Genomic DNA, 13,292 nt, shown 5'->3' on the forward strand with positions numbered 1-13,292 from the left:
GGGACTCTTGTTACCACTGCAGTGGACCCACTTAAATGCCTGGTATGTGGGAAGTGGGGCGTTTAGTGTCCGTTCCCACTGTTTAAGCTAATAAAGTTGAAGCCTGTAACTTAAATCCATCCCTGTGTCAGTTTTCATTCACCTGCATAGCCTGATGAATGGCTTGTTGAATGGTTTGGAGTAAATCACTTTATATACTCCTTATCTCGGTACCCAGTCTGTAAGAATGGCCTCATAATCTGCTTAACATGTGGATTGTGAGGCTTAGCTAGATAACTTTTACATGAGTTTAAATTTTACGTTTATTCTTGACTTGTGCCAGTTCGACAAGTCACAGATTAAGGATCATGAGTTCAGGTAGGAAAGGTATAAATAGCAGAAGCAACTGGACTCCTAGTGGGGGGGAAAAAAACAGTATTTGTATATGTATCAGAATGAAGGAAGATGATGAATGCCATACATGCTGTATCAGCAGTGTTGTTTTTTAAATAGATTCTGAATTTTTTTCCATAAAATGTGAGTAGCTATAACCAGGAGCCTTAGCTTTAGATAAGGACAAAAACACATGTCCGTTTTGTGTCTAAAAGGCTTTCATGGATGGCAACTGTCCTGGTGAAAATTTCATTTTCACTGGAAACACTTATAGTACAAAAAAGTTATGTGGCCAGAGTCCTTCATCCTTCTGAGATTATTTTTGTTTGTATAATAGCAGCAGCGTGCAATATTTCTCCTGGCATAAGGACAAGTTCCTTACCCCAAGAACTTAATATTGAAATGTATATAAATAGTTAACTGGTTCAGTTTATTATTTAACTAAACTACAGGTAAATATTGAATTCCATATAGTTTTTGGGGGGAAGGGGTTAGTGTATTCACTAATGATCCCTCAGAACTTGCCATAAACGGGTATTTGCATGGTGCCGTCTTATCTTTGGTCTGAACCTCCGTTTTTATAGCAATAGTCAGTACCATAGTATGAATGCCTGATCTGTAGCTGTGCAGCACGCTGTGTGCTGGCTGGCTATTCTTCAGACCAGAAGTGGCTGCATTTCAGTGGTGGTTTTACAAGTATAGTTTATGAAGGACTCTGGAATCTTCTGGATGAAAAGAATTGTGCTATATAGTGTAAGCTTTTAATTACTGCTAATTATTATGGCTGGTCCCATTCACCAAACAAGATCACTGCCTTTTTTCTTCCCTACTTCTGTGAATTTCCCCAGAAGTGCATTGGGGAAAGGTTTGTGTTTATCAGAGACAACATTCTTGTGTGCAGGGGCTCCTTCCTAGGCTGCCTGTGCTGATGTCATTTTCATACAATTATCTCTCTTTTCAGGAATTTCCATCCCTGAATACCAGACCAATTCCTTGTAAAACAAATGTCCGTTCATGAGGGTTTTGGAATTCTTGAATTACTACTTACTTTATATATTTCAGAGGCTGAACCCCTGCTGATGTCTCTTTAGCCATTTTCTCAAAATTTAAAGAAGTTTGGAGGAGGCAGAGGAATCACTTGTAGAATGGAAATGTTTAAACAAAGGAGTCTTCCTGGGTGAGGTGAGAGATCACTGCATGTCGGACACTATTCTCTGGTCCTTTTTTAGATCCCTTCTCAGCAGTGACAGGGATAGCAGAGGCCCTCAATCGGTCCGGGAGGAGGCTTTTTCTCTTTAGGCACTCACCCATTCTTCCTGTAGGCCTGGCTAGTTTATACCTGTGTATCCATTGATCCCTTGGGTTGAAGGCCCTATTCAGCTGCATTTGCAACCAGCTTGGATCTGCTTGTATATTGATAACAAATGTGTTGTGCTCAGTAGTTTGCTGTATACAAATCCTTTTATGTTAAGTGCCAACCTTCTCACTGAGGCCCACAGTGTTTCTCTTCTCATAATAAAACAGGCCATCTCTGTTACTTGTGCATGATAGAGTTCAGTTGTGCTAGTACAGGAGGATTGTCAAAAGATTAGTTAAAAGTTGAGCTGGTTACTTGCCATAAGTCTCAGGGTCACTTGGATTGAGTTGGACCTGCAAGTACTGAGATCGGTATTCTCTGCATGATGTACTTCAGTGATATAGACATGGCCCATGGCAATGTATGCTGAATACAAACTCTGTGGTCTATGCTCTAGCTATCTTTATATCTGATGTTATGCTAGCAGATCTGGGTTTAGTTCCCTGTGTAGAGGTGGACATAGTATACCTCTTCTGAGACTGTGGGAGGAATTGAATATTTGAACTACTAGTTTAACACTGGTGAAGGACACTTCAAACATCTAACCTTATGTGAAGGGTTTTCAGAGAGAGAGAGAGAGGCAACAGGGATACTATTTCTATATCTGGCTTTTCAGAGACGGGGATGAACTTGAGTAAAAGAGGTCATTTACAGTTCATTGTAATGTCCACTATGCTACTTTGTGGGAGACCACCTAGAGTCCTGCTTCCTCATTTTTCAATGGCAAAAATTCTCTGATAATTCTATGTGAACTTTTCTATTTGCTCTGTTGCATTAGTGCCTGTAGATTTGATTTCTCATAGCAGTGCATGAGTTCAATGTAATACTCGATATAGTGAGAGTCCAATGTAGACCCAAGCTGATTCATCACCTTTAAATACTCTATGCAAACAAGCTTAATGCTTCTTCCATTCACTGTTGTATGGTGTTTGTTTTGATTTTGCAATAAAGATTTATTTTAATGGGGGAGGGGAAGGAGATATGCGTAGCATATCAGTGGAGTAAGCAGTTAAGGATGTGGGACATAGAAAAATGTGGTTGGTTCAGAAACACTTTTGAATGACTAGACTGCATCTCAAATGCTGTCTTCTGGTTTCTGTGGATTTCAGGATTACTACTTCTTGCAGGGGCTGGAATTCTGTTTAATATGATAAAGTGTATTCCTATATCTCTTCAGTCTGCCCTTGTTTTTTGTAAAGGCATGGATTTAACAAGCAGAAAATAGGTAACAGTGCAACTCCGAGTGAATGTCCTGCTTTCCTGGTAACATATTTCTTGAATTTCTGGTCCTCAACCTTTTATTTTAATGGGTGACTGTCAAGATTTCTGAGCTGGAAGGTTGAGGTGTGGTTTCACCAGTGATAGTTAATGAGGCTATGGTACTTCTGGGGAGCAAACAGGGTCTTCTCTCTATAGAGGGGAATACAGAACAGAACTAAGGAGCAAAGTTCTGCTGTAAGCAGAACTAGGTCTGGTACACTTCTTTGGCTTATAGTGACCAGTGCAAAGGACAAAGATTTAAATGTTTGAATAAACTTTGCCACTAGTAACTGTTCTCGGTTTATAACAAAAACCCCCAAGCAAACAGTTCCAGCTGTTGTCTGTTCTTCTCTCCATATCTAATTTTGTACATTATCTTTCCTGATTGCTCTTCTCTACACAAGAATTTTCAGTAGATAAGCACAATAGTCCAGTAAAGTCTGTTGCACAGGACTGCCAACTAAATACGCCCTAATACACACTGCAAAATGATGGAACTAACATGAAGGCAAACAAAAAGCACAGTTCTCAACCCATCTGCAGGAATCTTAGGGCTAGTCTACACTGGCAACTGCCACAGCAGTGCTTTAACATGGCTTATGTAGTCGCTCTTAAAAAACCCACCTCTACGAGGGGTGTAGCTCGCTCTACCAGCGCTGGTGCATTGTCTACACTGGTGCTTTACAGTGCTGAAACTTGCTCCGCTCAGGGGGGGTGTTTTTTTCACACTCCTGAGTGAGAAAGTTGCAGCACTGTAAAGTGCCGGTGTAGACAAGAAAGTAAGAACCTCTGCTACAAAAACTACTTTTAAACAAAATAAGTTTTGTTAAACTTAAGTGCTTATGTTTTTGCCACCAAAAAAAAACCTTACTAGTTAGCAGAGCCCTTTCATTCAGAGGAAACACTGTTAGTGTAAGGGGGCATTAGCTTTATATGGACACTCTTTCACCGTTCTTCAGCAAGGCAGGGTCCACAGGTCCTATGGTGACCTTGTGTTCTGCTGTGGTGGCAGAACAACCCTATCCTTTGCTGGCAGGGAGTATAGACCTAGGCTCTGAAGAACCCAACAGCTTCACTTTTCCTCTACAGCCACAAGTGGACATTGTCAGATGTGTAGCCAAGATCCTAGTTTTAGACCGTTCAGATTTTGATTTATTCTTTTAATGAGGGCCTCTATCTGGGTGATCAATCTGAATCTGAATTTCTGAGGCACTGCAGACCATCATTATTTGGAGGGTGGGGACGGACGGGGTGTTTTCCAGAAGCAGAAGAATCTCTAACAAGTTAATTAAGCCAGAGGTTCTCAAACTGCGGTCCGTGGACCACCATTGGTCTGCGAGCGCCATTCAGGTGGTCCGCAGATAGTTCCTTCTAAGGTGTGCACCTGGGTGGCCACACACAAGAGAATGAAAGGCCATCCACCTAATTAGTGGAGCCGCGCAGGTGTGGCTCCACTAATTAGGTGTCGGGACCCTGGAGAAGACGCACGTAAGGTAAGGTGGTGGCCTGGGGGTGAATGGGGGTAGGTGGGAGGGGGCAGTGGAATGAAAAGAGGAAGTGGGGGGAATTTGACCGCCGCAACCCTGCACATCCCAAAGAGGCAACTTTCCCCAGCTCCAGGGCTGCAGCTGCTGGGGAGAGAAGGCCCTCCTTCCTAGCCTTAGTTCTGTGGCTGCTGCGGGGGGGAGAGACCCCTCCTTCCTAGCCCGAGCTAGGGGGCTGCCGTGGCGGGGGTGAGAGGGCACATCCATTGCATTAGAAAGACTACTGATATTAAAATATGAGTTGTGTGCTTTTATTTATAGAACAAATAAACAATTTTTTATATATATATAGCGCTTTTATCCAAAGTGCTTTACAATAGTTAGTTAACAGTACAAACAACATTTGGAAAGATCATTAAGTGGTCCGCAGAGACCCTCAGCAATTTTCAAGTGGTCCACGAAAAAAAAGTTTGAGAACCACTGAATCAAGCAGTAATGAAACTAAGATAGGTCTGGTATCTTCATTTCTTTTCTTGGGTTTGCAGAAATAGATTCTGCATATGATGCCACTTCCATGTCCAAGAATCTGCCTCTCAGCAGTGCAACTGCTTTCGTGACTCTGACTGTACATTCCCCCTGTACTAACAGCATCCCCCTCAGACACCTATCACTGGCCAGATACACTACCTCATTGTTCTCCACCTATCCCCTCATTTTAAAAACAATATTAGACCTCAAACACCAACCAATTTACTTTAATTCAGCATCCAACTTGGATTTCTTTTCATATTCAAGTGAGCCATCTGGCTTTAATGAACTGTAATTGGGTTTTAATGTTGCTTCCAGTTGTTGCTATCTCACTGAATGTTTCATGTGTCACAGAATATGCAGTTATAGAGTTCTAGGAAGGTTTGTAATCCTGAAATAAGTGCTGTATGTTGCAGTCTACTTTCAGAGGCTGGGTTCTGTTCTGTCATTTGTAATCTCTTTTTTTGGATGTCTAGTCTAGATTTAGCAAAGGGATATTTTAGGGGTTTTGAACTTCATCTGCCTATTGGTAATTCAGCTGATTTCCAGTTCTGTCTGTATAAAAAAAAAAAAAAAAAAAATCAGTGCTTCTTGCTAAATAAAGAGGACCTTACTCAGACTTTACTAGGGCAAAGCTCACATTAACTTCAGTAGGAGTTGTGGTTATTCAGCATCTCTTAAATAAAAGAGTAGCCTGATTTAGGTGTTTACATGTTACTAGGTTCCTAAATTTAGATGCCAAAATTTAAAAATATCAGCTTATACACATTTTGGTATGTATTTTGCTCTGTTTTAGTTGTGGAAGATACTCTGGAGAGCTGGGTAATATAAATTCTGAAAGTTTAATTAAATTAAACCATCTATGTGACTAGAGCTTCCAGGGTCAGGTGTTAAGGTAATAGAGCTGCATTTCAAAGCATATGAGACTGTAGTGCTTAACAGCACTCCATCTTGTGCAAAGTCCCCCATTTGGTTTTGTACTGTGACAGTTTGTACACAAAAATGTATTACTAGTTTTTGACAATCCCAAGACGTATATTGGCATACAAGAAAATATGATAAATGAATTCTGTTTGGCACTCTACGGTAGAGTCAAAATATTTTATAGTTTTTCCATGGGGTAGCCTCATCTTCCAGCATCCCACACCACTTCAGGCATATGGAGATAAATGATATGGTTTAGACGAAGTAGAAGTATTGTAGCAGGAATTTGCCATTTAAATGACATGCATTAGCATGCTGAATTTTGGTAACTATATGTACTTTTTTACAATTGTAGAAAGTTACACTTCTGTAGAAAGAAACTGATATGTGCTGAGGGCTGTTTCTGAATTTTAAATCTTGGCACATCACCTTTTGGGAAGAAGTAAACTTATATAAAAAAAATTGGGCTAGTTTTGGCTACCTCCAAACTAGTAGAACACCATCAAACAGTTTTAATTGTCTTATTTCTTTCTTAGCTTAAATGTATGTCTTTTTATTATCTGTTAACAACTTCATTCATACCTGAATAGATATTTGATACAGAAAAGTTGTCTGCGCACAACTATTTATACCAATTTAACTATTTCTAAAACTGCTACAAACAGGGTAGACAAGCCTCTTTATGGTTTTGTCTATAGTTTTTAGCTGAGTTGTAACTGAAGTTTAATTGAGAGCATTGTACTCAATATCAAGTGGTAAATCTAAACACTCAACAAATGGTTGTTTCAGGACACACACACTTATGAAGTATCTAGATTCGCCTTCAGAGTACAGCTGGGCAGAGAAAGTCAATTCCTTTTCATGGAGGATTTTGATACCTCCAAAGCTGGGTTTGTTCCAATTCAGAATGAAAACCAACATTTTCAAAATACTCTCTGAATGAAGGCACCATTTCCTTTCATAATCAGTCAACGTGATGGATTACCCGAGAGCCAGGCATCCCAGAAACCCTGGTGTCCCTGACTCCAAGGCAATCTGCCTGACAGGCTGCCCCAGAGCCAAGGGCCCTAGGAGAGCTCCCAGTTGGACTGCCAAGGAGATAGACAGACAAGCTGGAAGGAAACCAGGCAAGCTCCAGACAGAAACTTTGTCAAAACAGAACCATCTCCATGAAATATTTTGGTGTAGATAAACTGGCAAATTATGATGAAAAAATTTGATCTGAATTTTTCCAACCAGTTCTAATTCACAATCATGTTAACTTGATTAGTTGACAATTAACTCGTTAAAACATGGCTAAAACTATAGCCTATGTAAAGATTCAGTCCCATTCAGACTTAATGTTATAATGACAGTCCCATGGAAAATATCTTTTTTTTTTTTTAATAGATGTCCAGGGTGCAAACTTCTTGTGATTCATTCATATTTATATATATACACACACATAGAGAACATGAAACAGTGGATGTTACCATACACACTATAAGGAGAGTGATCAGTTAAGGTGAGCTATTATCATTCCCACAAAGTAAAACTATTTCCCCATGCTTATTTTCCGCCCCCCCTTTACAGTTCCTCACATCTCCTTGTCAATTGCTGGAAATGGGCCATTTTCATTACCACTACAAACAGTTCTTTTTCTCTCCTGCTGATAATAGCTCACCTTAACTGATCACTCTCCTTATAGTGACAGGTTTCAGAGTAACAGCCGTGTTAGTCTGTATCCGCAAAAAGAAGAACAGGAGTACTTGTGGCACCTTAGAGACTAACAAATTTATTAGAGCATAAGCTTTCGTGGACTACAGCCCACTTCTTCGGATGCATATAGAATGGAACATATATTGAGGAGATATATATACACACATACAGAGAGCATAAACAGGTGGGAGTTGTCTTACCAACTCTGAGAGGCCAATTAATTAAGAGAAAAAAAACTTTTGAAGTGATAATCAAGCTAGCCGAGTACAGACAGTTTGATAATAAGTGTGAGAGTACTTACAAGGGGAGATAGAGTCAATGTTTGTAATGGCTCAGCCATTCCCAGTCCTTATTCAAACCGGAGTTGATTGTGTCTAGTTTGCATATCAATTCTAGCTCACCAGTCTCTCTTTGGAGTCTGTTTTTGAAGTTTTTCTGTTGTAATATAGCCACCCGCAGGTCTGTCACTGAATGACCAGACAGGTTAAAGTGTTCTCCCACTGGTTTTTGAGTATTTTGATTCCTGATGTCAGATTTGTGTCCATTAATTCTTTTGCGTAGAGACTGTCCGGTTTGGCCAATGTACATGGCAGAGGGGCATTGCTGGCACATGATGGCATATATCACATTGGTAGATGTGCAGGTGAACGAGCCCCTGATGGTATGGCTGATATGATTAGGTCCTATGATGATGTCACTTGAATAGATATGTGGACAGAGTTGGCATCGGGGTTTGTTACAAGGATAGGTTCCTGGGTTAGTGGTTTTGTTCAGTGATGTGTGGTTGCTGGTGAGTATTTGCTTTAGGTTGGGGGGTTGTCTGTAAGCGAGGACAGGTCTGTCTCCCAAGATCTGTGAGAGTAAAGGATCATCTTTCAGGATAGGTTGTAGATCTCTGATGATGCGCTGGAGAGGTTTTAGTTGGGGGCGCATCATCAGAGATCTACAACCTATCCTGAAAGATGATCCTTTACTCTCACAGATCTTGGGAGACAGACCTGTCCTCGCTTACAGACAACCCCCCAACCTAAAGCAAATACTCACCAGCAACCACACATCACTGAACAAAACCACTAACCCAGGAACCTATCCTTGTAACAAACCCGATGCCAACTCTGTCCACATATCTATTCAAGTGACATCATCATAGGACCTAATCACATCAGCCATACCATCAGGGGCTCGTTCACCTGCACATCTACCAATGTGATATATGCCATCATGTGCCAGCAATGCCCCTCTGCCATGTACATTGGCCAAACCGGACAGTCTCTACGCAAAAGAATTAATGGACACAAATCTGACATCAGGAATCAAAATACTCAAAAACCAGTGGGAGAACACTTTAACCTGTCTGGTCATTCAGTGACAGACCTGCGGGTGGCTATATTACAACAGAAAAACTTCAAAAACAGACTCCAAAGAGAGACTGGTGAGCTAGAATTGATATGCAAACTAGACACAATCAACTCCGGTTTGAATAAGGACTGGGAATGGCTGAGCCATTACAAACATTGACTCTATCTCCCCTTGTAAGTACTCTCACACTTATTATCAAACTGTCTGTACTCGGCTAGCTTGATTATCACTTCAAAAGTTTTTTTTCTCTTAATTAATTGGCCTCTCAGAGTTGGTAAGACAACTCCCACCTGTTTATGCTCTCTGTATGTGTGTATATATATCTCCTCAATATATGTTCCATTCTATATGCATCCGAAGAAGTGGGCTGTAGTCCACGAAAGCTTATGCTCTAATAAATTTGTTAGTCTCTAAGGTGCCACAAGTACTCCTGTTCTTCTTTTTTCTCCTTATAGTGTGTATGGTAACACCCATTGTTTCATTGTGTGTGTGTGTGTGTGTGTGTGTGTGTGTGTGTGTCTTCCTACTATATTTTCCACTACATGCATCCGATGAAGTGGGCTGTAGCCCACGAAAGCTTACGCTCAAATTTGTTAGTCTCTAAGGTGCCACAAGTACTCCTCATTCTTTTTTTCTTGATAGTCCGTTTCACTTATTTGTATGGGTCTTTCACCCAGTAGTATAGAAAAAAGGCACATTTAAACAATTAATTGTAAGAATGGTAGGGCTGTCTCTGGGGCAGACATAGTTGCCAACTCTCACAATGTTTTTCCTTAAAGCCCCAGCTTCTGGAGGTATGTGCTTAGGTGAGACTCTCGGCTTTCATTTTAAAAGCAAGTTTCTAGTACTCATGGTTATGGAGAATCAAGGGCACCCTAAAACTCAAACCAGAATGCAAATAAAAAGTACCTCTCGTGTATTTTTAAAATGTTTTCTGATTTAGAAGTCAGTTAAGATTTGGGGGTTTGGATGCATTTTGGATGCTTGGGTTTTTTCACAATACTTAATGTACTGTTGGAAATTGCTTGTAGAGGGACACGTGAACATGGCCATTTCTGCCTTTTTTAATTTTTTTATTTTTTACCTACCATACTTACAAGCTTATTAGTGAAACTGAATACTTAATGAGGAAAAATATATTCTATTTTTCAGTTTATTTTGTGCATTGACAAAACTGTATAACCAATCTTACTGGTTGATTCTGTTACACTTCCTGAATTACATGAGTGTTTTACTGCATTGGGTGGGTGTTAAGGTTCTGGCTGCTTTATCCAACCTGTATCTCTTCGCTGGGTTTTCAGTATTAAAAGGGGTTTTTTTTTCTTTTTTAAATAGTCATTCTTAAAGCTGTGTTTTATTTCATATTTCCTTCTTAGAGGGGGGAAAAGGTGACAGCTTGATTCTTCAAATAAATGTAGTTTCATTTGTTCTTGCTATGAGGCAGGCAAGTACGTCATTCCTTTCTCTGAACTGGTTCATGAATTGAGCTCCAGTGCAGCAAATCATAGTTAGTTACATGCTTAAATCCTACTCATGTGGGTCTTAAGCTCATTCTTAAGTGCTTTGCTGAAAATTGCGAAGGTTAGTGAGAAAATGATCAAGGTTTGTAGACAGTTAGGTGCTATATCCTTTGGGAGTTTTTCATATGCAGCAAAATGTGATACATTTTGTGTATTATACAGTAGTTTTAAGCAGTAACTTACTGCATGACATAATACATTTAAATGAAGCTATCCTTACAGTTTCTCCATAAGCAACTCTTGACAGAGTGCAATTAGTAAAGGCAGTGATTTGATGTGCAAAAGTCCCTTCAAGTAATTGACTAAGTGGATTTACGCCCACTTATGCCAGTGGGAAACTTGGCCCTTATAATTTTAACATAACTAAACTAGACAGTGATGTGTTTTGTGGCAGTTTGCATAGTCTGTTCATGCTTCACTGGTGATTATGAGAGGACTTCAGTTTACCTAGCAAGAAAACACTTCACTCTGTTTACAGAGGAAAATATAATTATCCTTACTGCATTAGAACTTAAGTAATTATTGGCTATCTTCCACCAGGATTTTACATGGAGTGCGTTCGTAAGGCGAGACAAAAGTTTGTCATCTTTTGAGAAGTTTGACACCTGCCTCTTCAGAAATTAGTACTTTATTGGATGGCTTCCCAGTCACTGATAAACATAACAGTAGTATCTAAGCTTTTGAGAATGGTGATCTAGGCTTTTTATGAAAATGAGTACCCCTCGAAGCACCCTAGCAGAAAAATAAAATATATTAACTTTCCATGCACAGAGCTGAGCAAAGGTGTTTCAGGACAGCAGATCCCTCTGAAATTAATATTTTAAAGTAACATTTTTTGTGCATCACAAAGTGAAATATATTAGTTAAATGAATTGCTAAAGGAATACCATCAAATATAAAGGAAGATAATAAAATCATTAAAAATGATCTGGTAAAATATATATATATTAAAAGGCAATTAAGTACTCCATCCTGGTGCATGGAAATGTAACCGTTTTTTAAATTTGTATAAAAAGGCACAGTATTCAGGTAATAGACCTAATAGATTATTCGCAGCAAGATAGCTTTGCTAGTTTTATTTCTGTTGATCCTGTTAAAGTGAGGAAGTGATGGCTCATAGGCTAAGGTCTTTAAGCAGTTTTTTTGTTTAATAACATTGTAGCTCCTAAAGTGACAGAAGACCAGCATTTCTGAATCCTTTGAAGACTTATGAAAGGTGTGTTGCTAAAATGTTCAAAATAAATATTCTTAAATGGACATATAGTGGGCCAGATTCTGATCTCAGTTACACTGACTGTTACTTGTCCATTTCACTTGTATAGTTGTGATCAGAGGGAGGAAGGGATGGCCTTTTTGTTAGGGCACTGATCTGGGACATGGGAGACCTGGGTTCAAGTCCCTGATCTGCAACAGACTTTCTGTGTGACCTTGGGCAAGTCACTCACCCCACTCAGTTTCCCATCAGTAAAATGGGCATTGGCTTGAGGTGGTTGGCAATCTAGGTATCAAAGTCAAGAAACTGACAGAAGATGGCCCTGCCCAGCCTTTCCATTGGAAACAGGAGAGGAGTTGAGCTGTTATTACAGATGTGATATTTATGGTTTGATAAACAGTTGTAGTTTAAAAAAAAAAAAATCTGTGCTGCTAGTTCATATCTTTTGCTCAGTCCCATACCACATGCTGCTGTCTGGGATCTATCATGCTCTTGCAATCTGTTTGAAGGTGGGTTGGAGATCAGATTTTTTTGTATGTGTTTATCGCAGCACAAATTCATGATGTCAAACTGGCCTTACTAATGAGAAAAATGAGGGCCACTAGCTGAAAAGATGTTAAAGTGAACAGTTCCCCCTTTATTGTTCCTCAGCAGTAAGCTAAACACTTGTCTTGCATCTGGAAAAAAAAGTGATGTTGTTTTTTTTAAAGCTTTTGAGCTTCCTCTCTTTTCTTTTCTTTTTTTAGTGTTCTTGCTTGAACTCCCTGGATGTCTGTAGAAGCAAAGGTGGGAAACCGCACATGAGCACCAGACAGTGACAGGGTTGGCTCCCAAGACTTCCTGCTACTGCGCATTACTGCTGGATTGCTGTGGAAATGAATGGAGAACAGCAGCATGATGCAGGTAGTACCGCTGATGAGCCCAGGGTTAGAGGTTCTCTCTGCACAGAGATGTTACAGCCAAGCTGAATAGGATCAGCAAATGTTTTTAGTAAAAATGCATGACCTAATTTTTGTGTATAAGGGAGTAGCTTCACATTACAATTACAATGGGATAGATTCCAATTTCCTTGCATATATTCAGTAGTGCCTTAGTCCCCAAATAGTACCAAGGAAACAATAATCTGGCCCTTAGTTAATAAATGATATTTTAAAAAGTGAGCTTTTCCTTTGTATTGAAAATATGGGCTATTCACGTATGTTGCTTCGATTTTAGAACAGAGAAGGCTCGTCTGGTGGTGGGAGAGTGAAAAGGGCAGAGCAATTACGTTAAATATTTTGCACGCTTAAAGCACACAGCAAATATAAACTAAGTTTCCTGATACCTTTGGAAGTAAGTCAAAATTATTTAATGTTTATCCTTGTATAAGCTGAACTACAAAAGTTGAGTGGTATGCTTAAGTCACTCATTATCCTCCTCTGAACCCCTCCTCAAAACTGCCCTCTGCCATGATGCCTACAAAAAAAAAAAAAAAAAACTTAACAGTTAGGCCACTGGTGTGCTGAGATCATTGCCTATCACACAGACCAATATTGTCTCATTTCCTTGTACTCCTCTATCTGCTTGTACCCATCTGT

At 39.8% G+C, this 13,292-nt stretch overlaps 1 protein-coding gene across 2 annotated transcripts in view; it reads left to right on the plus strand.

The window, feature by feature from the left end:
• Nucleotides 1–13,292, plus strand: part of SFMBT1 (Scm like with four mbt domains 1) — a 156,773-nt gene that overhangs the window by 76,182 nt on the left and 67,299 nt on the right. Inside the window, exons 2-3 of one of the 2 annotated variants that reach the window (XM_042861733.2) lie at nucleotides 1,435–1,554; nucleotides 12,462–12,618. In XM_042861733.2, the coding sequence (XP_042717667.1) occupies nucleotides 12,591–12,618 (28 nt within the window). In that variant the 5' untranslated portion in view covers nucleotides 1,435–1,554; nucleotides 12,462–12,590. The remainder of the gene's footprint in view (nucleotides 1–1,434; nucleotides 1,555–12,461; nucleotides 12,619–13,292) is intronic. The other variant, XM_005310146.4, reaches the window with a different exon arrangement.

The sequence above is a fragment of the Chrysemys picta genome, chromosome 7, assembly GCF_011386835.1.
Source record: "Chrysemys picta bellii isolate R12L10 chromosome 7, ASM1138683v2, whole genome shotgun sequence".
NCBI classification, from domain to species: Eukaryota; Metazoa; Chordata; order Testudines; family Emydidae; genus Chrysemys; species Chrysemys picta.